Source organism: Sinohyriopsis cumingii, chromosome 17 (assembly GCF_028554795.1).
Source record: "Sinohyriopsis cumingii isolate HCF-2022 chromosome 17, ASM2855479v2, whole genome shotgun sequence".
NCBI lineage: Eukaryota > Metazoa > Mollusca > Bivalvia > Unionida > Unionidae > Sinohyriopsis > Sinohyriopsis cumingii.
Genome location: NC_142977.1, coordinates 5,644,849 through 5,672,408, shown reverse-complemented (window position 1 = coordinate 5,672,408; position 27,560 = coordinate 5,644,849). Strand labels below are relative to the sequence as shown.

The 27,560-nt window shown below is 34.4% G+C and overlaps 1 protein-coding gene across 4 annotated transcripts; it reads right to left on the bottom strand.

The window, feature by feature from the left end:
* Positions 1-21: 21 nt before the first annotated feature.
* LOC149777684 (uncharacterized) lies at positions 22-26,657 on the bottom strand. 4 transcript variants are annotated; one of them, XM_089938730.1, is made up of 9 exons: positions 26,568-26,657; positions 22,086-22,387; positions 21,574-21,694; positions 18,971-19,087; positions 17,790-17,887; positions 13,578-13,658; positions 11,163-11,294; positions 10,252-10,449; positions 22-2,001 (listed from the first exon to the last, which is right to left on the bottom strand). In XM_089938730.1, the coding sequence occupies exons 2-9, from the start codon at positions 22,197-22,199 to the stop codon at positions 1,903-1,905; spliced, it is 960 nt and encodes a 319-aa protein (XP_089794856.1). In that variant the 5' UTR covers positions 22,200-22,387; positions 26,568-26,657; the 3' UTR covers positions 22-1,902. The 4 variants fall into 4 exon arrangements, with proteins under 4 accessions (XP_089794856.1, XP_089794858.1, XP_089794857.1 ...); XM_089938732.1 differs by having other exon boundaries at positions 26,578-26,653; XM_089938731.1 differs by having other exon boundaries at positions 26,548-26,648.
* Positions 26,658-27,560: the final 903 nt, after the last annotated feature.

The window sequence follows — 27,560 nt, the reverse complement described above, 5'->3', positions numbered from 1 at the left end:
GCAAAAGGATAGAATGGAAAACAAACTGTCATTTTTTTAATATGCTTAAATGTTTACATATATTCCTTATATTACAAGATATTTGGGTTTCTGTAAAAGTCATAGTACAACATTGAAGGGCTGATAGACATGGGCACCTCAGCCATATATTATCTCATTTATGTATCATTCATTCATCCTTCATTCCTCTCCAATAAAAACTCTATAAATATATTAAAATTTGACTGAAATATTTTAAATAATTGGTTTTTCTTAAAAAATTTAATTACTTTTCTGTTTTCTTGTAGGACTTTGTTTTTGATCAGTATTAATTAATAAATGTACACAGTCCTCTAACTGAAGACTAAATAAACCACAGTATTTTCTGTTTGTTTTTCATACACTTTTAATATTTTGTATGTGTACTGATAATTGAAAGTAAAAAGTTAATTATAATTGTCTTAGGTAACAGAAAAATACGCAAAGTTTTAATATGAAAAAAATTGAGATGACATATAATAATTATAATTTTTATGGATTAAAGTGTGTATTTTCCAAATTTGAGGGTATTTCAGTAGTGTAGACAAATTAGTAAATTTGATTACATATAGACTGGTTATGAAGTGATACAGAATATAAAAAAGGTCATAAATTTAAACACGATATCAGATGCTGCAATAACTTTTGGATTAATGTTGTAAAAAGGTGCATAAATGGTTTATATTTGCCAAGGAATTGGGGTAAATATATGACTTGAATAGATTCAGAATTAAAATACTTATACTAAAAAAAAAGTTCTTAACATAATGTAATGTTTGTTCAAAGTAAATGAATAGTACAGTTTTACCTTGGTAATGTGTCATGTATTTAGTGTATTCATATATTTATCAGACTTCATTTATTATTCATATGACATTCCATTTTATATAATTTTTTACCATAAAAAATAAAACATGTTAAACAAAATACATGATGTTTTAAAATAATTGTCCTAATTAGAACAGTGTCAGCCAGTGGAGTCTTTAGGGAAATATGTTAACTTGTGTCGTCCTTCTTCCTTTCCATTTATGTTTCATGATAATTTGTTTTTGCTCTCTCCCTTTAATTGTTACTTGTGATGACTTGTGTCAGCTCTTCCATTTGTGACTCATAATTTTTCTTTGCTCTTACTTTCAATTTGTGACTCATAACTTGTTTTATTTGCTCTTCCTTTTCTTTTGTGACATACGATAAATTGTATAGGATGTTTTCTTTGTGTGACTCATGATACCTTGTTTTTGCTTTCTTCATTTCCATTTCTGACTGTGATAACTTGTGTTTATCATCATTATGTGACTCATAACTTGTCTGATATCATTAAATTACTCATAACTTGTCTGATATCATTATATGACTCATAACTTGTCTCTTTTGTGATTCATGACATGTCTGCTGTCTTCCTTGTATGATGCAAAACTTGTTTCTCCCCTCTGTTATGCGTCTCATAACTTGTCTGCTCCCTTCCCAGTGTGACTCACGATAACTTTTTTCTTCTTCCTTTTTGTGACATAACTTGTCTGCTCTCTTCCTTGTATGACACAAAACTTGTTTCTTTCTTCGTTATGTGACTGATAACTTGTCTGCTCCCTTCCCTGTGTGACTCACGATAACTTGTTTGTTTATATTGAATGCTTTCAGATTTCATTCACTGTTCAAATTACGGCATCAAGCATGCTCAAATCATGACCACACATCTAACAGAAATATAAATAAATAATGATATATTTTAAGACAGAAATGTAGTGTGTCAGAAGCAGTCACTTTCATATATTTTAAGATGTAAAATATCCATTGTTATTATCATAACATATCAGGACAATGTTTTGAGACAGTGGTCCTAAATGCAGTGATCCTCTCAGAGATATTCTGTATTGGAACAACATCCTAAGTGAATGCCAGATTGAGTGTGACTCCTGCAGACCCTGATGCCACTAGAGTGCCACCTGGTTTGAATGCACAGTGCTGAGCAATGTCTGTCTGGCCCTGAAAAGCAATATTAACATGTACTGGCAAATCATAGCTTAAAAAGTCTAAAATATTTAATGTAGTCTTCAGACCCTAAAAGGCTTACATACCCTAAACACTCAAATCCCCATAACACTTAACTACCCTAAACACTTTAATGCCCTAAACACTTAACTACCCTAAACACTCAAATCCCCATAACACTTTACTACCTAAACACTTAACTACTCTAAACACTTTAATGCCCTAAACACTTAACTACCCTAAACACTTTAATGCCCTAAACACTTAAATACTCTAAACACTTAACTACCCTAAAATACTTAAATACCCTAAACCACTTAAATACTCTAAACACTTGCACTAAACACTTAAATACACTAAACACTTGAATACTCTAAACACTTAAATACTATAAACCACTTAAATATTCTAAACACTTTAATGCCCTAAATGCTTAAATACCCTAAACACTTAAATACTCTAAAGACTTAAATACACTAAACTCTTAAATACTCTGAACCACTTAAATACTCTAAACACTTAATTACCCTAAACACTTTAATGCCCTAAATGCTTAAATACCATAAACACTTAAATACTCTAAACACTTAAATACACTAAACACTTAAATACACTAAACACTTAAATACTCTAAACACTTTAATACTATAAACCACTTAAATACTCTAAACACTTAACTACCCTAAACACTTTAATGCTCTAAATGCTTAAATACCATAAACACTTAAATACTCTAAATACTTAAATACACTAAACACTTAAATACTCTAAACACTTAAATACTATAAAGAACTTAAATACTCTAAACACTTAACTACCCTAAACACTTTAATGCCCTAAATGTTTAAATACCCTAAACACTTAAATACACTAAACACTTAAATACTATAAACCACTTAAATACTCTAAACACTTAACTACCCTAAACACTTTAATGCCTTAAATGCTTAAATACCCTAAACACTTAAATACTCCAAACACTTGAATACACTAAACACTTAAATACTCTAAACACTTAAATACTCTAAACACTTAAATATTATAAACCACTTAAATACTCTAAACACTTAACTATCCTAAACACTTTAATGCCCTAAATGCTTAAATATCCTAAAACATTAAATACTCTAAAACACTTAAACACACTAAACAAGTAACTACTCTAAACACTTAACTACCCAAAACACTGAAATACCCGTAACACTTTGATACCCTAAACACTTAAATACTCTAAACACTTGAATACCCTAGAACACTTAAATATCCTAAACACCTGAATACCCTAAAACAATTAAATACCCTAAACACTTAAATATCCTAAACACTTAGACACCCTAAACAAACTTTAGAAGGACAACACATAGTATATGGATGCAAAATGAATGATAAAAGGTTGATGAGAATTGTAGATAACTTGGCTGATGAGAATTGCAGATAAATGGAAATAAAAAAAACAATGAATGGGTGCTGATAATTGCTGATAAATAGAAACAAAATGAATGATGACTGGATGATGATAATTGCTGATAAATAGAAACAAAATGAATGATGACTGGGTAATGATAATTGCTGATAAATGCATTCTTTTGCTGTACATGTAAATGGTAACCAGCCAACCGAAGTACATTTTGACTATATGCAGAAACATCATGCATCCAGTTTTTGCTGTTGTCAAGATGGAATGTGTCTAGTTTTGGAACCAGTCAAGCATATAAATGAAATTCACCCGACAGACTCACCATGATGGCACTTTTTAGTATTAGCGTCCTTGAGAGAAATGTGATTGCATACAAAAAGTTTATTTACACTGTAATACAATTTCGTCAGTACAAAACAAATAGTATTAACTTTACTGAAAATACCCAAATCTACCATGTAAACTGTGTATCAAAGAAAAAGAATTTGAGTCCACATAGAACTTACATTTGCCCGTATTAAATTGCCTAATCATAATATACAAGTCCCAAGTTGAAATTTTCCTAAATGCATATAAAACATCTGCATGGTTTATATATATATATATATATATATATATATATATATATATATATATATATATATATATATATATTGTTAGAAACGCTGCTGGAATAATACCTAAACCAAAAGATCAGAATATAACAAAACAACACTAGATTCACAGCAGATAGAAAAATGAAAACACTGACCCAGTTACATGAGGATGCCATTTAAATTAAATCAATTTCATTTGGAAAAAATCACGTAAATTGTTACGGAAAGTCTTGTGTTTCAACTACAGATATTTGTAAGCATTTTAAATTTTGTATAATTAGGGAACAGTCGTCTATCTGGGCAATGCTAATGGTATTATTTCTATGAAATACAGAATATAAAATCAAATCTTAGAAGAATAAATAATATTTTTTAGTAGAATGAAGGATCTTGAACAAAATGAAAAATGAAGCCACTGTAAAATATCTACACTGTTTTATCTTTTATGTCCGATCAAGACAGATAGTAGTTTATATGAGTGTTACCATTGTCCAACGGTCACACTTTGGTCAAGTTTTGACTCCCTTATCTCACTTGTTTCCCCTGGCTGCAGTCAGTTACTCTTGTGAAATGTCTTATAAATATGATTGTCCATGCTAAATTATTATTGATGGAATAAAGATTACATTAAGCAATCCATGTTATCTATCCATACCCCCACCCCATCCTCATTACCTATCCGTACCCCCACCCCATCCCCATTTCTGCAACTGACGGCTGCATCCAGGATGTAAAATCTTCGCTGTCATCAACTCAGCCATTGAAACATTATATCAAAAGTGATCATTTTCCCTCCAGCAGTATAGTTGGTTACAAGTTCCAAGGAGATCCAACTAATGACTGGACAGACAGGCTCATGGATAAACGGTCATATCGATGGACTTGTTGTTTAAAGGCAGGCATGACCAATCACAATGTCTACCCAGGATACATATCTTGGTAACTATTTACTTTTGAAAACCTGAATTTTTTTATTGATTCAACCAATTATTTCAACCTAAGAACTCAAAACATATTGCTTCTCAAGAACCGATTGGAAATGTAAATGAAACAAAATAGTTATTGATATTTTGAATGGTGTCAAGTTCATAAATGATAGTAAATGTACTTACAGGCCACATACTGAGATATACAGATTATCCTGGATGTTGTATTATCTTTAAGGTTTATGTGTTCTACTTGGACATTACACCATGTGTTAAGGGGAATGTGTCCTTCTTGGACATTACACCATGTATTTTGGCCATATGACTTGAGGTTTATGTGTCCCTCTTGGACATTACACCATGTGTTAAAGGGAATGTGTCCTTCTTGGACATAACACCATGTGTTAAGGTGAATGTGTCCTTATTGGACATTACACCATGTGTTAAAGTGAATGTATCCTTTTTGGACATAACACCATGTGTTAAGGGGAATGTGTCCTTCTTGGACATTACACCATGTATTTTGACCATATGACTTGAGGTTTATGTGTCCTTCTTGGACATTACACCATGTGTTAAGGGGAATGTGTCCTTCTTGGACATAACACCATGTGTTAAGGGGAATGTGTCCTTCTTGGACATTACACAATGTGTTAAAGGGAATGTGTCCTTCTTGGACATAACACCATGTGTTAAAGGGAATGTGTCCTTCTTGGACATAACACCATGTGTTAAGGTGAATGTGTCCTTATTGGACATTACACCATGTAGTTTGGCCATATGACTTAATGTGAATGTGTCACTGGTCATTACACCATGTATTTTGGCCTTATGACTTAAGGTTTATGTGTCCTTGATCATTATGCCTTGTATTTTGGCCTTATGACTTAAGGTTTATGTGTCCTTGATCATTATGCCATGTATTTTGGCCTTATGACTTAAGGTGAATGTGTCCTTGATCATTATGCCATGTATTTTGGCCATATGACTTAAGGTGAATGTGTCCTTGATCATTATGCCATGTATTTTTGCCTTATGACTTAAGGTTTATGTGTCCTTGATCATTATGCCATGTATTTTGGCCATATGACTTAAGGTGAATGTGTCCTTGATCATTATGCCTTGTATTTTGGCCTTATGACTTAAGGTTTATGTGTCCTTGATCATTATGCCATGTATTTTGGCCTTATGACTTAAGGTGAATGTGTCCTTGATCATTATGCCATGTATTTTGGCCATATGACTTAAGGTGAATGTGTCCTTGATCATTATGCCATGTATTTTGGCCTTATGACTTAAGGTGAATGTGTCCTTGATCATTATGCCTTGTATTTTGGCCTTATGACTTAAGGTGAATTTGTCCTTGGTCATTATGCCATGTATTTTGGTAATATGACTTAAGGTGAATGGTTCCTTGGCCATTACACCATGTATTTTGGCCATGTGACTTAAGGTGAATGTGTCCTTGGTCATTACACCATGTATTTTGATCATATGATTTGTAATGAGCACAGAAGAAATTATACATTGTAATTCAAACTGATAGAATGGGACTAACTAGCAAAATCACCTCAAATCTAATAATATAGACTGAAGTGTCAATCTCAGATCTTCATGGCATTACACACACATACACACATCCCCAGAGCAGAGGAATAATTAAGTTACAGAACGAAATAGCAAGACAAGAACAGATCCTAGGCTTGAACTTGCAAAGAAGAAAGACTATACAGCAATTGAGAATGAAGGCTGTTATAATAACATATTCCACATATGTCACTGTGGACCATTTTAAGTGACATTAAATAAAAATTAATATTGGTATTAAATAGATTTTAAACAACTACTGTATATAAAATAGTAGCAGAGAAGTTACATGGTTTCTGTATGAACACTTTATCAGTAAATTCTTTAAGGCTTGATCCTTTATATACCTTACAAAGTTATTGGGGGTCCCGAGTGGCCAAGTGGTCTAAAGCGCTCTCCATTACAGACCACTGCCATCTCACCTCTGTCTGCGTGGGTTTGAGTCTCGGATTCAGCCAATGTGGGTATGTGAGAAAGCTTGCCAGTAGTTTCTCGTGGGTCAGTGTTTTTCTCCGGGGTTCTTCCTCCACCATTAATACTGGCCGCCATGTATAACCTATTGTGTGCTGAAAAATGGTGTTAAACCCTACAACAACAACAACAAAGTTATTTGGGTCTCAGACCATCACCACAGAGAGGGCCTGGGTCTCCGACCATCACCACACACAGAGTTATTGAGTTTCGGACCATCACCACATAGAGAGGGATTGGGTCTCAGATTACACAGAGATGGATTGGGTCGCAGAACATCATTACATAGAGAGGGCTTTTGTCTCAGACCATCACCAAACAGAGAGGGATTGGGTCTCAGAACATCATTACATAGAGAGTTTGTTTTGTCTCAAACCATCATTACACAGAGATGGATTGGGTCTCAGAACATCATTTCACAGAAGGATTGGGTCTCAGAACATCATTACACAGTGGGCTTTGGCCTCAGACTATCACCACATAATGAAGGATTGGGTCTCAGAACATCATTACACAGAGAGGGATTGGGTCTCAGAACATCATTACACAGAGAGGGTTTTAGCCTCAGACTATCACCACACAAAGAGGGATTGGGTCTCAGAACATCATTACACAGAGTGGGCATTGGCCTCAGACTATCACCACACAGAGAGTGATTGGGTCTCAGAACTTCATTACACAGAGAGGGATTGGGTCTCAGAACATCATTACACAGACAGGGTTTTTGTCTCAGACCATCACCAAACAGAGAAGGTGTGCAGCTTGAACCATCACCGCAGAGAGAGGGTTTTTGTCTAAGACCATCACCAAACAGACGAGGTATGCAGCTTGAACCATCACCACACAGAATAGGCTTTGAGTCTCAGACCATCAACACACAAGTTGGCTTGGATCTTTGATCAACACCACACAGAGAGGACTTAGATACCTACAGCACTCATTGTGTAGACTGCCTTCTTTAAAGTAATAACTTGTTTCACCTGATAAGTTGGAATGAATACAGTAGGTGTGGTGTATGTTGATGTATTGCTGGTGTCAGTGTTGCAGAATGGATGTAATGTACATATTGAGTATCATGTGTGTTGTATGTTTGTTTCTATTATCGTTGTTTTATGTGTGATGTGTTTCATGTTATGTAACTTGCTTACATTGGCTAAATGCATTACTATTTGCATTATATGTTGGTTGTACCAACATAAAATTATCAAAAAGTATTGCAAAAAGAAGGTATCATAGTGTCTGTCATAAACTATTTTTGTCTTGCTTGTGAATGGCGAGAAAAAGTAAGGACCATGTCTGTAATGTGAAGATGCTGTTTTAAAGGTTTTACAATTGCCATTATTTGCTGTACTGAACTGAAACTTTGAGATTTTATTATTACATGTTTAAAATGATATTCTTTGAATTTTTTCTTGCCTGTATAAACAGGACCTATGACTAATAAACAATATGCATAAACAGACACCCGTGTTTACAAAACACCATGTATAAACAGAAACCTATGTTTACAAAACAATATGCATAAAAAGAAACCTATGTTTACAAAATACCATGCATAAACAGAAACCTATGTTTATAAAACACCTTGCATAACCAGATACTTGTGTTTAAAAAGAAAGCATATACATTAAAGACATAATGCTCCAAGCAACCCTTGTTAGCTAAATTGAATACATTTAAACTGGAGAACATAAGAAAGGATAACAAAGAAAAATGAGGGTGATTGGGGAACATTAGAATGAGAGATTAAGATAGGCAGCAGAGAGAAGAAACTACTAAATATAAAAAATAGTTTTTCTAAAGAAGCAAGGACTAGAAGAATACAAGTACTGTATCAGACTAATTGATGCATGTTGAAGTAATACACCTGAATGAATACAGGATGGATATCCATGGGAAAATGTAGAATCTCCTTCCTCCAAGCAAGCCTGAATATTACAAATAAATATTGAAATAAATGAAATGTACTCATTTATTTTGTTAATTATTCATGCAAAAACAATTTTACAAATTAGGGTTCCTGTGTTTCATACTCTTGTACAGTAGGCTCCGACATTCTAAACCAGATTTCACTGTCTGATCATGCCAATGTACAGTATGCTCTGACATTTTACTGTCTGCCCATGCCACAATATGTAAAGTATGCCTTGACATTCTAAACCAGATTTCACTATCTGCCCATGCCAATGTACAGTATGCTTTGATATTCTAAAACAGATTTTACTGTCAGCCCATGCCAAACCATGTACAGTATGCTTTGGCATTCTAAACCAGATTTCACAGTCTGCCCATGCCACATCATATACAGTATGATTTGACATTCTAAACCAGATCTCACTGTCTGTCCATGCCACTGTACAGTATGCTTTGACATTCTAAACCAGATTTCATTGTCTGTCCATGACACATCATGTACAGTATGCTTTGGCATTCTAAACCAGATTTCACAGTCTGCCCATGCCACTGTACAGTATGCTTTGACATTCTAAACCAGATTTCATTGTCTGTCCATGACACATCATGTACAGTATGCTTTGGCATTCTAAACCAGATTTCACAGTCTGCCCATGCCAATGTACAGTATGCTTTGACATTCTAAACCAGATTTCTTTGTCTGCCTATGCCACATTATGTACGGTATGCTTTGACATTCTAAACCAGATTTCATTATCTGCCCATGCCAAATAGGAGTGTCTTTTTTTATAACTCCATATAACATCTTTGTTATCACTTTAGAATTTGTTCTCTCAATCAAAATGTCCAATGGATTTTAGTGTTTTTTAATTGTGGTACAATAAGATTGCTGGCACTAATCAACATTGTCATTACGAATTGCAAACTTATAAACAGAACAAAATGAAGATGAGGTAATGGTGCATTCTGTCCCAGTTCATATAAGTATTTTGTTATATACTAATATTATATATCTTCACTGTCTAATATGAAATAACTTTTATGAGAAGAATAGGAACGATAAATCTGCAAGTTGTCTCTCTTTGCTACTCTCAACAAGGAAGGTGCAAAAAGTATCTTTGTTTAAAAACATTTTAAACAAAGAAAAATGGTTAATAAAAATGTTGCAAAATGTATTCCAAATGTGTTCTGAATGTAAATAAAATGAAAATGGAAAAACAAAAATGGTATATTTGAGTGGTTCATGATTAAAAGTTTGCAAATATTTCTGAGAAAGAAAGGCTACAACAAGAATACAGAGCTGAATGCTCTGACAAAACTCAGTTATTATTACCTGTAGCACCTTTATGCATTCTCCTGTTACAACATCCCAAACCCGCACACTCTCGTCATCACTGGCGCTAGCGACATAGAGTCCATCCTGGGAGAATGATAGGGCTTGGACCCACCCTTCATGTCCCTCCAGTGAGTGGATCAACTTCCCATTACGAGGGTTCCACAATTTCACTGTCTTATCCCATGACGCTGAGCCCTGGAATAAACCAATCTCACCATGTCATCTTTGTGCCATCATAAGAGAATATTTAAATAAAGCATACGGAAAAGAGTCTTTAGCACTGAAAATCAGCATATTATTTTGTGGATTTTATTACTATGTAAAATAAAGAATGGAAAAAATAATGATGAAATGGAAACTGCTACAAAGCAGAATCTTGGTGATTATATAATTTAAATTATACATTTATCTTAATTGACAGAATGAATTTTTATATGCACAATCCAAGCAAAATTTTGGATCTAATTTACCCACATTACTCTTACCCTCATCCCTCTGATCATACAACCACTGTTAACATTTTGTAAATTAGAAATATTTCTTTCTTTCAAATCAGTCACAGGTTGACTATATTTCTTTTTTCCCCTTAAATAAGATTTCTGATCTTGCCCATTATACAACCACGTATACTGGGAGTTTTGTAAGAGGAAGACGTTTAAAAATCCTACAGAATAACAAAATAATTGTAAAATTTTACATCTGGGAATTTAATTATTCAAAGATGAAAATAACTGCATTGAAACACTAGTAATTCAAGAGTGTTAGGGACCCCTTGACATCAATCAGGTTAGAATCCACTTGTATTAATATTCCATTTAAATGTCTACATTCTAATGGGAACTAATTTCCATATATGGCATTATTTACACGACACTCTCTGACCTGCATTGATAAATGTTCATGCTCACCAACATCCCATCCTTAGAAAATGCCACAGCATGAATATTTCCATGATGACCATGAAGCAACTGGACTGTGTCTACCCCACCTGGACCCTGGAGAGTCCACAGTCGGACTGTGAAATCCCAGGACCCTGTAGCCTGCAACAGTAACAAAATAGCTTGAATACACTGGGCAGTATCCACCTCACCTGGACTCTTTAAAGTTCACTCAGACTGTGCTGTCTCATGACCTTGTATGACCTAACTGGACTATATCCACCCCATCTGAATTTTGTAAAGTCCATTCAAATTGTGCTTTCTCAGTAACCTGTAGCCTTATGTGATCTAACTGGAATATATTCAACCCATCTGGACTCTCTAAAGTCCACAGCTGCATCATGAAGTCTCAGAATCCTGTGGCCTGTATTGACACGCAACACAGTGACTGGAATGCAAATCAGAGACCTCACTCACACTAGAAGAAAGCTCTACCAAGTGACCTATCCAAGTCAATTAATGCCCCCAAACCATTCCTGTGACCTATCCAAGTCAAATAATACCCCCAACCATTCCTGTGAAATTTATTTGTATTTAAATCTGAGAGCATGACATTTTGGATTGAGTAATGTTGTAGCATTTTCAATGTGCACATTTTATGACACCTAAAGATAGGTATTGAAGTGTCTTTACCACATTGTATCTTGTCTTACAATACAAATGACACAGCCTATATGTAAATTGTATCTTATCCTAAGACAGGATTGGGTTATACAAGGACGATTCAATATGATAGACAGGACTGGGGTATACAAGGAGGATTCAATATGATAGGCAGGACTGGAGCTATACAATGATGATTCAATATAACATACAGGCTGGGTAATAGAAATAGGATTCAATATGATAGGACTGGGTTTATACAGGGAGGATTAAATATGATATACTTTATACAAGGATTCAATATAATCGACAGGACTGGGGTATACAAGGAGGATTCAATATGATAGACAGGACAGGATTATACAAGGAGGATTCAATATGACAGACAGGACTGTGGTATACAAGGAGGATTCAATATGATAGACAGGACTGGGTTAAACCAGGAGGATTCAATATGATAGGACTGACTTATACAAGGAGGATTCAATATGATAGACAGGACTGGGTTAAACCAAGAGGATTCAATATGATAGGACTGACTTATACAAGGAGGATTCAATATGATAGACAGGACTAGGTTTATACAAGGAGGATTCAATATGATAGAACTGGGGTATTCAAGGAGGATTCATTTTGGCCATGGAACTTGACAATCCCATACTCATCGTCATAAAATTGGACATCAGATTCTGATTCATGATCTAAACTTGTATTATTATAATATGAAGAAAATGAAAGTTATCTCAATAAAAAATATCCTACTAATCTGAAGTGAATTTACTTCAAAATCTACTGATTTCATGTTCTTTTATGTAACACTTAAGTTATTTACTTGTGTGCTCAACCGCTCTAGTGGCCTAGTGGTTGGATGCGGGAGGTCATGGGTTTGATCCCCGGTCGAGTCATACCAAAGACTTACAAAAATGGTACTAACAGTCGCCTCACTTGGTACTCAGCATTAAGAGGTTAGTGTTAGGACTGGTCGGCCTGGTGTCAGGATAATGTGACTGGGTAGGACATTATGCTACATGTCTACAGCATGATGCCCCAGTGCTAGACATCACTATAAGCTGTGACAATGCAGACATCATAGGAATATGACTGAAAAATTGTTAAAGCTATGTTACAAATCCAAATTACACACACACATACTTGCATGCTCAGATTAATTTTGTCTCATTTTCTCAAGCACACATTTCTCATAATAATCTCATGGCTGAGAATGTTCTTGCATTTTGATCATAAATAATTCAAACTATTCTATTCTATTCTGATATGTCTCATGGATCATAAAATAATTCAAGCCATTATCAGAAAATAATTCTAGCTGTTACATTCTAGTCTGTCTCTTAAATCATGAAATAATTCTAGCCACTACATTTTGATATGTCTCTGTAGTGATCTCCATCAACATGATTAATAGTATGTGTAGGTGTGTGTCTGTGAGTGTGTGTGTCTGTGTGTGTGAGTATGCGTGTCTGTGAGTGTGTGTGTGTGTCTGTGTCTGTAACTGTGTGTCTTTATCTGCAAGTGTGTGTGTGTCTTTGTGTGTGTCCATGATTGTGGGTGTGTGAGTGTGTGTGTGTGCTTGCATGCATGTGTGTGTGTGTGTGTGTGTGTGTGTGTGTGTGTGTGTCTGTAAGTGTGTGTCTTTATCTGCAAGGGTTTGTCTTTGTATGGGTCCATGATTGTGTGTGTGTGTATGTATGTGAGTGTGTGTGTGCTTGCATGCATGTGTGTGTCTGTGTGTGTGAGAGAGCGCTGATATGAATGAAAACCTACCAAATATTTGCCATTAAGAGAGAAGGCAATGGATTGCACCAGTCCATTATGGCCAATGAATGATTTCAGCAAGTAGCCAGTCTGGGAATGGAAAAATAAATACATCATAGGAATCAGGATATTTGCCAATCAAAATGGGGAAAGTCTGTTTAACTTTAGTATATGTGTTACTTTATTTACAGTAAAACTTGTCATGAGAGACACCTTGTCTGTCAAAAAAACAGGTGGTCTCTCATAACAGGTCTGTTCAGGACAGCCAAGGGGAAAGAATCCTAAATTATTGTACTTTATTCATATACTTAATTCATGGTTCTAATCAAATTACTGTACAGTCATGTAGTTTATTCTTATACTAAATTCAAGGTTCTAATCCAATTACTGTTCAGTCATGCAGTTAAGTCATGGTTCTAATCAAATTACTGTTCAGTCATGTAGTTTAGTCTTATACTTAATTCATGGTTCTAATCAAATTACTGTTCAGTCATGTAATTTATTCTTATGCTTAATTCATGGTTCTAATCAAATTACTGTTCAGTCATGTAGTTAATTCATGATTCTAATCAAATTACTGTACAGTCATGTAATTTATTCTTATACTTAATTCATGGTTCTAATCAAATTACTGTTCAGTCATGCAATTAATTCATGGTTCTAATCAAATTACTGTACAGTCATGTAGTTAATTCATGGTTCTAATCAAATTACTGTACAGTCATGTAGTTTATTATTATGATTAATTCTAGGCTCTTTCTAAATTATGAAATGCATTGATCTCTAACTTTAAAAAGAAAATTCCTTGAGGATTATGATGAAGAGAGGATCTGATCTCTGACTGTGGTGTTGTGTTTGAGTTTGAATAAATGTAATATTGAAAAGGCAACAAGGAATATAAACCTGTACAATAAATGTAGAAAGATTCATCCAGAAAATGCTGATGACTTAAAGCATTAAGAGACAAAGCAACTCTACAGATGTATTATATGCACTTAACTGAAAATCCTGTATTATCCTCAGGCATTAAGTTGGCAACTCTACCGATGTACTCTTAGTATATGCACTTAACTGAAAATCCTGTATTATCCTCAGGCATTAAGTTGGCAACTCTACAGATGGACAGTAAATCTTAAGAAGAGAGAGAGAGGGAGGGAGGGAGACCTTTGTAGACACTGGGACACTGCCTGTATCACGTAGTGTATTGAACAGTGAACAGTTCTAACTCATACTGCTAATTCCTTCCTAATGCTCATCAGAGAAACTACCACCATTAGCCAGTTAATTGTCACAAAGGCAATTTAGCCAGTTAATTGTCACAAAGGCAAGTTACCAGTTAATTGTCACAAAGGCAATTTAGCCAGTCAACTGTCACAAAGGCAATTAAAGGTAAATGCTGTCCAAGATAAACAACCACCATTAGCCAGTTAATTGTCACAAAGGCAATTAAAGGTAAATGCCATCCAAGATAAACAACCACCATTAGCCAGTAATTGTCACAAAGGCAATTAAAGATAAACACCGTCCAAGATAAACTACCACCATTAGCCAGTTAATTGTCACAAAGACAATTAAAGGTAAATGCAGTCCAAGATAAACTACCACCATTAGCCAGTTAATTGTCACAAAGGCAATTAAAGGTAAATGCAGTCCAAGATAAACTACCACCATTAGCCAGTTAATTGTCACAGAGGCAATTAAAGGTAAATGCAGTCCAAGATAATCTACCACCATTAGCCAGTTAATTGTCACAAAGGCAATTAAAGGTAAATGCAGTCCAAGATAAACTACCACCATTAGCCAGTTAATTGTCACAAAGGCAATTAAAGGTAAATGCCATTCAAGATAAACAACCAACATTCCACAGATTACTTGCCTGACTGACAATAGTTAGGGTAATAATGTCTTTGCTAGTTTTTCAGCACTGCTTTGGGAGAGTCCATTAGGCTAATTTGCATAGGTACAATATCCAAGTAGAATAAGCCAATTCATTTGAAGTTAGGTGTTGATGGTCTTCAAGAAACAAGTTATTACACTTGAATGCCATCTTTACTTTGTTATTACACTTCAATGCCATCTTTACTTTGTTATTACACTTCAATGCCATCTTTATTTTGTTATTACACTTCAATGCCATCTTTACTTTGTTATTACACTTCAATGCCATCTTTACTTTGTTATTACACTTCAATGCCATCTTTACTTTGTTATTACACTTCAATGCCATCTTTATTTTGTTATTACACTTCAATGCCATCTTTACTTTGTTATTACACTTCAATGCCATCTTTACTTTGTTATTACACTTCAATGCCATCTTTACTTATTATTACACTTCAGTGCCATCTTTACTTTGTTATTACACTTGAATGCCATCTTTACTTTGTTATTACACTTCAATGCCATCTTTATTTTGTTATTACACTTCAATGCCATCTTTACTTTGTTATTACACTTCAATGCCATCTTTACTTTGTTATTACACTTCAATGCCATCTTTACTTTGTTATTACACTTCAATGCCATCTTTATTTTGTTATTACACTTCAATGCCATCTTTACTTTGTTATTACACTTCAATGCCATCTTTACTTTGTTATTACACTTGAATGCCATCTTTACTTTGTTATTACACTTCAATGCCATCTTTACTTTGTTATCACACTTCAAAGCCATCTTTACTTTGTTATTACACTTCAATGCCATCTTTACTTATTATTACACTTCAGTGCCATCTTTACTTTGTTATTACACTTCAATGCCATCTTTACTTTGTTATCACACTTCAAAGCCATCTTTACTTTGTTATTACACTTCAATGCCATCTTTACTTTAGATTATCTAATAGTCTGTGATCAGTGATAACATTTCTTTGAAGTAAGATTTGACTCCATACCTAAAATGTAAAATGAGACTAATTGCATTACTAAGTTAGAAAAAGAAAGGAGGGCATAATTTATATTTAAATGCAAGATATTGACACACAGCTGTCATTAGGAAAGGATGAGCCATCTGTGATGAACATAAAGCCCAGGAAAACAAAGTTCTGAACTCTTGTTTCATGAAGCACAATGGTAGGAAGGAGCATATAGGTTCTGCACATATTATGAACACCGTATCAATATTAGTCATGTTGGAGTCAACATCATAACACCACCCTGCAATGAGTCACATGCAGAAAGATAATTCTCAATGTTGAGAAAAATTCAACACGATCTTTAGGGAAGTTTGAAAAACAGATGCATCATCCAATCTCATGAATGCAAACCTAAGTTCTAATGACACTTGCATCATCTTCAAGCCATCCTATTAGTAGAAAAGTCAGCAACTATAATTTAATGGTGCATTCCACAGTTCTATGGATTTTGGAAGACAAAAATGCTGTGTATTTGTTTATTTAATTTATATATATAGTTGTGATTGTGTGAGTGTTTATACCTATGTGTGTGATGATACGGTGGAACCTGTCTTGAAAGACCACCCCTTCTGCCAAAACATAATGGTCTCTCATGACAGGTGGTCTCTCATAACAGGTTATAACACTATATAATCTCTAAATCTGTACATGGAGAACCTGGTCTCTCAAGACAGGCGGTCTCTCATAGCAGTGGTCTCTCAAGACAGGTTTTACTGTATATGACAATGCTAAGGGTAACAGCTAGCTATTTGTTTTAATGTGTATTAAATCCTTCAAAGAATTAAATTTATTTCCTTTAATTCAAAAATTTGAAATGCCAGTGATTCCCTTATATCTCACTGAACAAGGTTGCTTATTTGAGTCAATGATGCTGACACCCCCCCCCACCAAAATAAAAGATACATTTCTAACAATTCAAATAATACCCAACATGAGATCAACAAATTCCCAACAAAAGCAAATGCTGCTTTTGGCCTGGAAAAAAACTGATAAAAAGAAACAGTGTGTATGGACCTCAATCTTTCAAGAAGCTGATATAGTTAATTTTACATGCAAATCGAGTCCCTGTAGTGTGACTGCATATCTATACTTCCACATCCCAGAGAATGAAAGTTCTATTCCATGTGGTGTGACATGTAACTCAAGTCCCTGAATTGTGGCATATAAACTAAGTTCCTGTAGTGTGACATGTAAATCAAGTCTCTGTAGTCATACATGTATAACAAGTCTCTGTAGTGTGACATGTAAATCAAGTCTATGTAATGTGTAAATCAAGTCCCTGTAGGGTGACTGCATATCAATACCTCCACATCCCAGAGAATGGCAGTTCTATCCCATGATCCAGTACAGAGCTTGGTACAATCTGGAGAAAAAACCACAATCTCCACACCCTTTGTGTGACCTGCAATATAATTAATATAACACAAGAGCTATTGGATTACAGAATTAATCTGTTTATAATTAATCAATCAATAACATGCAAAACTTAGGATCCAATTTTAAAACTGAACAGTGAACCAATGACATACTTCTAAGTGCTCTCTTTACACTCAGTAAACAAATGATATACTTCTGAGTGCTCTCTTTATACTCAGTTAACCTATGACAGACTTCTGAGTGCTGTTCATAGCCAGTGATCCAAAGACATACTTCTGAGTGCTCTTTTTATGCTCAATGAACCAATCACATAATTCTGAGTCCTCTGTTATACTCAGTGAACCAATACATCCTTCTGAGTACTGTTTATACTCAGTGAACCAATACATACTTCTGAGTCCTCTGTTATACTCAGTGAACTAATACATACTTCCGAGTGCTGTTTATACTCAGTGAACCAATGATATACTTCTGAACACTGTTTATACTCAGTGAACCAATGATATACTTCTGAGTGCTCTCTTTATGTTCAATGAACCTATGACATACTTCTGAGTACACCAAAAATCTGTTCATAATAATCATTGTTGTTGGACATTGGGACAGGTTGTACTACATAACTAGCCAGTATTGCTCTGAGCAGTGTGTGATCCATTATGTAATGACACCTACTCTCCTAAACTTGTCTAAGAGAATATCTGTTACCTTGACAGTTAGATATCTGGACAGGTGAAATAATGCATAATCTGATGTACTATACATGTCTCAGAGAATGTCTGTGGCCCTCATGGTCAGGGTGTACTGTATAACACAACTGGACAATGTACAGTCTGATGTCTAAGAGATTGTCTATTGCTCTCATGGTTAGACAGATGGACAGGGTGTACTGTATAACACAATGTACAATCTGATGTCTAAGAGAAATTCTATTGCTCTCATGGTTAGACAGATGGATAACACAATGTACAATCTGAAGTCTAACAGAATGTCTGTTGCCCTCATGGTTAGAAAACTGGACAGGGTGTACCATATAACATAATGTACAATCTGGTGTCTAACAGAATGTCTGCTGTCATTATGGTCAGACATGGAGAATAAAACAGATCACCTTCTAGGACATGTTTACACTCTGCATCCTTCATGTAGAAAATTCTGGCCGTCTTGTCAAATGATCCACTTGCAAAATACAAACTATCTCCTGACACTGCAACACTCTTTATTGCACCTGGATCAGAAAAAAGAAATCTTTACAGATAATGAATGTAAGCCCTCCAAATAATTTATGAACATTTCTGAAAAAAGGTATACATATTTCTCCACATAATGTATACACATCCTCTAAACTAAAATATTACCCACCCATTCCCAGAATCAAACAATACCTACCCATTCCCAGAATCAAACAATACCTACCCATTCCCAGAATCAAACAATACCTACCCATTCCCAGAATCAAACAATAGCTACCAATTCCCAGACAAAAACAATAGCTAACCATTTCCAAAATCAAACAATAACCACCAGTTCCCAAAATCAAACATTAAACACCATTTCCAAAATTTAAACAATATCTGATGTTGGAGTTCATGGAGTCCTGATTCAAGAAGACAAATACAGCAGAGAAATTATTTCACAATTGAGAAGGAAGGTTTTGGCTTTGATATTGACTTTAATACTGGCCTTGATATTGACTTTGATACTGGCTTTGATACTGACTTTAATACTGGTTTTGATATTGACTTTGATACTGGCTTTGATATTGACTTTAATACTGGCTTTGATATTGACTTTGATACTGGCTTTGATATTGACTTTAATACTGGCTTTGATATTGACTTTGATACTGGCTTTGATACTGGCCTTGATATTGACTTTGATACTGGCTTTGATATTGACTTTAATACTGGCTTTGATATTGACTTTGATGCTGGCTTCGATATTGACTCTGATACTGGCTTTGATATTGACTTTGATACTGGCTTTGATATTGACTTTGATGCTGGCTTTGATATTGACTTTGATAGTGGCCTTGATATTGACTTTGATACTGGCTTTGATATTGACTTTAATACTGGCTTTGATATTGACTTTGATACTGGCTTTGATATTGACTTTGATGCTGGCTTCGATATTGACTCTGATACTGGCTTTGATATTGACTTTGATACTGGCTTTGATATTGACTTTGATACTGGCTTTGATATTGACTTTGATAGTGGCCTTGATATTGACTTTGATACTGGCCTTGATACTGGCTTTGATATTGGCTTTGCAGCACTCTGAAATGTATATCATTTCAGGTCTTTGTCTGAATATTGTATTTAATGATCACGACCCCCTTACTTTCAAAAACAAAAATCTGAGATTATTAAGGTGGAATTTGATGATGCAGAAATACAATATTGACATCAGGCGCATCAAAGAGAAAAATAATCTAAGTGAAGTCTGATGCACTTTCACATGTATTGAAATTTTATATTGTTTCATGTATACTTTGTGTTATTCACAAGGTTTCATCTTATGCAATATTTTACCAAATGTATGTTTGACTAGTAGTTAAAGGAAAGCTATATTTTATAAATATGTATATCCTTTATGAGAAGAGGTGTTATGAATATTTAATTTGTTGGCTTTTTTTAATGATTGTATGTTATGTATTCTTATTTTGTACCTGACCTTGTTCATAATCAAGCTGATGTACCTGATTATTAAGATTCATTTTGTAAGCAACAGAATACATAGTACAATTTTCTCTACAATTGTGGATTAAATATTCAGATAATTATTATTGTAAACATGTTTACTTGAATTCAAGTTAAAGATACAGTCTTGATTCTGACCTTAGAAATTTCTAGAATGGAAAATTTACTAAGGCTGACAAAGAATATAAATTTTATAAAATGGTAATTGTAGCCTAGGGCACACAGAGGGGTACATAATCTTGTTTATCTAAAAATTGCTCACTGTTGCCTTAAAATCTTGAATCAGAATCAGTCTTATTGTTGTGTTCAGTTTTTCATTGTGTGGATTTAATTTATTCAAATTATTAATCACTGCAATTAGAAAGTGCTCAACAATATTCTTGGACTGGAACATTAATTTGGAATTATAATGAATTCAGACAAGAACATTTTGGATTATATTACTGAGGTACATCAAATGACTCTTAGCACATCGCTACACTCCAGGCCACCAGCACATTAGCATGTTTGAGACTACAGGCACATCAACACATTCAATACTGGAAATTATTTGGAATACCACTGGAACTCAATTGGAACTTAATTATATTTGGACTTGTGATAGAACTTTTAGGACTATTTGGGATGTAATTCACAATACTGTAAGTTCTTTTAAAATTTTCACTTTGTATTCTAGAGAAATAAATTATTTGTTTAATTTTACAAAACTTGTTGGGTTTTGCTCTTTGTTGTTACTTAGTTTAAGACCATAGAGTGGTAACACCACCCATTTCTAAAATCAAACAATCACCACCCATACCCAAAATCAAACAATAACCACCCATTCATAGAATCAAACCATCCTTGAAAATACAGTAATTGGTGGTGTATTTCAGAAATCATCTTGGTCAATGATTTGGATGGATATTTAAAACATGTGGCTCAGTCTTTGAAATAAAAATAAAAACAAATATCTTTCCCACTGGATTACACTCTAGATCATTAGATAAAGACTGCATAATATACCAACCTGTGTGACCTCTGACCTTGCACACAAGGTCACCTGTCTGGGTGTTGAAAACCCGCACACGCTGGTCATCAGAACCAGTTATTAGGATCTGAAAATCTGGAGAGTAAGCTATACAGTTCACCTACAAGAGAAACAAGGATTCCTGATTCAGTTAGTTTTTAATTAGAAAGAATTCTGATAATTTTGTTTTAGTGAAATTACTATGGTCAAATAGCAATGGTCTTTTACAAATCTCATTATCAGAATGTCAATATAATTGCTTCAGTTTTGGCATTTTGTAAAAGATTTATATAATTGTGGTTTCTGATGAGTCAAAATATGTAATGTGATAACTTATTCTGTACAAATGAATAAAAATGTTCCTGACTGTTTTTAACAACTGCGAATCTTTCATTTTCAAATTAACAAGATATAAAAACTGATTGCATGTTAAGCAAAGAAATCTACAAGAGATCCTCATGACACTAAAGACTTAGGAATCAATGTCTACAGTAACAAAGTTAGGATCTCACCTCATCCTTATGTCCTGTGAACTGTTTCAGATCTAGCCTGGAATAATCCCTGGGTCCACGGAACATGCTTTCATTTACTATGACATGTCCTAATTCAATTTCCAAATAGATCATTCACTGACTGTAATACTCTACAGCTTGCCTAGAACTGTATGAATTGTCCATCAGTGATTTATTCTGTCAGAATACACCTGTAGGTAACACGGTATCAGCAGTACAGGCCATCTTCAAAATGTGTCATCTGTTATTTCCATCATGATTTATGTTAAGTAACAGGTCAACCTTCCAAATAATTTGACCTCCTATGAAAAAAAGTGTAGGATACATTAGCTATTTACTTAAACTCTATTACTTTTACTTTGACTATATTACTTTCTTATGTAGCCTGTGTATACAGATATAATAAACAGGATTCTTTCGGATCATTTTAACAAGTCACTATTCTGATATGATTCCAGATTATTATGTTTTTAATTAAACAGGTCTGGATTAAGGGGGGAGGGGTACTTGGGCATCCTGGACCCCCAAAGTCCTGTCATGAACGCCTTGACTGAACACAAATCTTGTTCACTAAATCATCCAAATGTATCTCATGGTGCCTTTATTTCAAGTAATCATGTTATAACAGTCACCACATATAATGGATAACACATGATGGATAACCCATCAGACAGATAACACATAATGATGGATAACACATAGATGTGTGTATTTATGGGTGTGTGTGTGTATGGGATTTGGATTTTTAACATAGCTTTAAAAAAATTCAGTCATTTTGCTATGATGTCTGCAGTGTGGCAGTTTATAGTGATGTCTAGCACTGGGGCATCATGCCACAGACATGTAGCATGATGTCCCACCCAGTCACATTATCCTGACACGAGGCCAACCAGTCCTAACACTAACCTCTTAATGCTGAGCACCAAGTGAGGCAGCTGTTAGTATATTTTTATAAGTCTCTGGCATGACTTGGCCGGGATCGAACTCATGACCTCCCGCATCTGAGACAGACGCTCGAACCACTAGACCACCGGAGTCACACAGATAACACATGATTGATAACACATATGATGGATAACACATGACAGGTAACAGTCATCTGATGAAGTTTAACAGAGCTAAGAATGGATGTGGTTATCCTCCAGTAGGACATGAATGGCTCAGTCAGTTAAGCATATGAATTGTAGCTAGTGGGTTACAACTCAGAGCCAAAAATCAACATGTCAAATGTGCAGCACAAAAACCTTGATGCCTGATAATATACTATATGTTCCTTATTTCACTTATATTCTTTTTTAATTAAAAATCATCATCATTGTTTTGTTGTTATCAATGCAGTGCATTGGTCAATTCCATTTTGATGTTACAGTTTGTACTTTGTTGTAACACAGTGTCAAAAACGGCCAGTTCTCAAGACAATACATCTGTCAGTGATATCATGACCTCAACATTTGTTTACACTAGTCAACATTAATTCAGATATAGACATTAATGTCATATGGATAGATATTTGTTTACACTGGTCAGCACTAATTCACATGGACAGATATTTGTTTACACTGGTCAATAATGATTCACATCAGCAAATTTTTTCTCTCAGAAATCATATATTTATATTAGGTGTGAATTGAAACAGAGATACATATCATGAAAACAAATCATCAATTTCACTAATTCTCTTGTTCCCATTCTCTAAGTCCTCTTATTATACTGACATGGGAAATCGACTTACCACTACAATACACATCCTATCAGTGACTCAGCATGTGATAGCAGCACAACTCAGTGGGTAACTGCATCAATAACACATTTTGAAATGGTGTGCAACTGTTACTTATATGAAGAAATGGCTCTTTGTTCTTATAATATACAAGAAAAACACTTTTATCATATATTTTATACATAAATTAGCAAACTCTACATTTTTCCTATCGATGTAAAACTATTAGTCTTGTCTACCTGGAGCAATTTTACTTCAACAATACATTTTTCTCATTATCCTTTAACTGAATCTGGATATTTGACTTTTTTTGACTTGTTTTGGCTTGTTTTGACTTGTTTTGGCTTGTTTTGACTTGTTTAATTTTCTTAAATTTTAAGGCTCAGTAAGAATGATAAAAGACTGAAAATTAAACATTTATTTCTTTTGTCCCTAATTATTTACAATTCTAAAGAATGAGGTTTAAAGAAGATTACTAAACAGTTCAAAGCTGAAAAACAGTACATTGGAGGTAAACAGTACATTGGAGAAAAACAGTATTGGGTACATTTGAGAAAAATAGTATATGTGTATAAAAAGCAGCACATTTGAGAAATTGATGTCCAACATACCCATTGTCAATTAACTTTAAAAAAATAGTTCATAAGGTAAATCTAATATTTTCTCCTTACAAGTAAACAGCTGTCCATCATGATTTCTCCCAGTTTTATACTTTTGACTTTTGCATCAAGGTGTCTATAATGCCAAGATTTAGCATCCACCATATGTATTTATAAAAAATGAAAGTGATATCTGCTGAAAGAAAGTTTCCAAACTTTGTTGTTTGCTAAATTTCAATTTAGTAGGAAACTATATGTGTTAAATCACAATAGAAAAAATGCCAAATTTCAAATAAAATCTCATCTCATCTCCTTCTGCTTTATGTGTGAGAGTCTGGATTATAGTAGAGAATGGTGACAGTCCTTTAATGGTGCCTACTAATTAAAAAGGGACTTGAAGTATTTGCCATGATTGCAATACAAATACACTGAAACAGGCATATAGATAGATAGATAGATAGATAGAAATAGCATGCAAAGAGAGACACATGATGAGCAGAGATTCGTAATATTTTCCAAACTGTTTTGCTTGGCAACAATCATAATGTTTGTCACTAATACTATTCTCATTATTGTTATTACATACAAAAATATACATTTGTGTCATTGTGTTTCTCATTAAATGCTGCTTATGGTAAGTACAGGCCTCCATACATTTTATTACTATCTATTTTCAAATACGCTTCTCCTTGCCACTCAGTGAATTATTGATAAGTGTCACAAACATTTGCATATACAAATACCATATTGATGTATACAAAAAAGTTGTCAGGCATTTCTGCGCACCTAAGGTTTCCGTCTCCAATACCGAAGCAAAATGCATACCAAATGCGACCAATTGACGAAAATAAAATACTGCAACGCTTCACATTTGAAAACCAGCAATTGTCACCAGAATATTCTGTTCAAAATAACATTAATTTTGGACACACCGGATACCACCCCTGTGTTTTCATGACTCGTGATATGTCGGCCTATTCTGTGCACAGCTTTAAAAATATTTAATATTTATCCATCGGGCTATAGAAATGAAATACATTATTTTGGACTGTTTCTTTCAGCAGTTCAGTCAAGTAATTAGGTCAACTTTATAGCTAATTTTACAAAATTCAATGTAACAATGTCAATAAATGGCAAGAGAATTTAAGCAAACTAAACCGATCTTGTAAAAAAAATCAGTAAAGTTCAACATTTGATAAAAAAGAGCTATTATGTGGAAAAGAAACAACAATGAATAGAGTGTAATGTGTTTACAACATCTTGTTTATGGCGAAAATTAATTAAAGAATTTAGAAATAGACTAAAAGCCAAGGAATTTCTTGAGAATCCCATTCTAACAGCAAGTTGACACATTGGGTAGTAGATGATTTTGTACATGTGGGACAACTTCTTGCAAAATTTGAAACTTGGATTACGATGCAGATGTTTTGTAAGGTATACATTTCCATCTCTTAAATAATGTATTTATTTATATGATTCTAAAAGATACATAACAAATAGGATTTTCTGGGTTACAGTTTCAAGAAGGTTATGGGGTTGGTCATCATGTTAACATTTAGAAATTATATTTTCATATGCATTTTGAGTCGAAATGTGGGATGTTTTTGTACAGATTATGAATATCACTTTTCTTAATTAAAGTATGATTGTTCTTTCCTGATATAAAATGGATTTTTTACTCAAAATAAAACGTGATCCAATGTTTACAGAAATGACGTATCGTCACACAGAATTGGCCAACATAGTGGTACTCCTTTTAATTGAAAGTTATTTGTTCTGCTAAGTGGTTTAGGATATTGTATTTCTTGAAGGAAACTGGACATAACTAATACCAAAAATGATAGCCATTTCTTCACAGAGAACTATCACCTCACTAATTCGTACTCAATAGTCATTAAGTCCATAAAAACCTGGGACTCCTGGATCCTGGATGCAAGTGGATGGAGCTTTTTAAAGATAAAGCCTTTTATTTCCACACCCACGAATCAGAATGATCTGTACAAAATCTATTTGTCTTATTAGAAATTTCAATCTCGAAAATAGATTATACATCAAGCAGAACAACGGGGTTTTCATCATGGCTAGGACATCCAAAATTTCATAGCTCTGGAAAACATTCTTATAAACAAGCCTATGCTCTTACAATAATTTCAACTGGATTACCCTGATTTACCAAACTGTCAGCATGTCTCTCACGTCTTAAAGTACGACTCTCAAACTGAATGCTGCTTTGATTACATTAGATACCGCGGACTTACTTAATCTTGGACGGAGGAGGATCCAGAACAAGGAACGGAACACGCTATACAAGCCCGTTATTTGGGTAGTAAGACATAGCACTAAAACAAAAATAACATGTGCTATGTCTTACATTGTGGGACTATTAGATGCATATGCCGATGATGCAAAGTTCTGTGGAGAATCACTGTCCATGGAGCGAAATCAAGATGGCTATATATTCCATAATGAATGATGAAGAAAGAACCAACTTGTTATCAACATTTACAGTAACGGCCTTGGCAAACGCGGGAGCCGCTTTGGATCATTTTGGCGGGGCCCCTGAATTTAGGCGTGGGGCCCCTTAGGAAATAAACCTTTAAACAAGTTTTATATGATATTAAACTTAAAATTTTCTTCCAGCGTGTTTAACTTAATTTCTCCCAATATATCTATTTTTTAAAAGTAACAATGCCCTGGACCCCAGTGAGTGCGGGGTTCGATTGGGCCAACTCGGTCCAATAGGCCTAAGGCCGGGTCCGATTGGGCCAACTCGGTCCAATAGGCCTAAGGCCGGACCTGAACATTTAGGTAATTCATTTGGTAGAATAGATTAAATGCACTGTTCGTATTGGCCAATATTCAAACCGTTCTTAAAACCAGTCTACCTGCGACCCCTCCTTTTTTTTTTTTTTTTTTTTTTTATCGCAATACCGTAAGTTCTTTTAACATTTTTCACTTTGTATTTTAGGGAAATAAATTATTTGTTGAATCGTACAAAATTGACTTTACGCGAGATGATAGATCACTCTGCTTACCAAATCAAGTAACATAACCAACAGTTAAAATCCGACAAACATGCAGTATTTGGCAAAGAAATATGATTCTGTTTAAGTGATATGTTTATTAAAAATGATTTGCATTATTCTTAAAAATGTA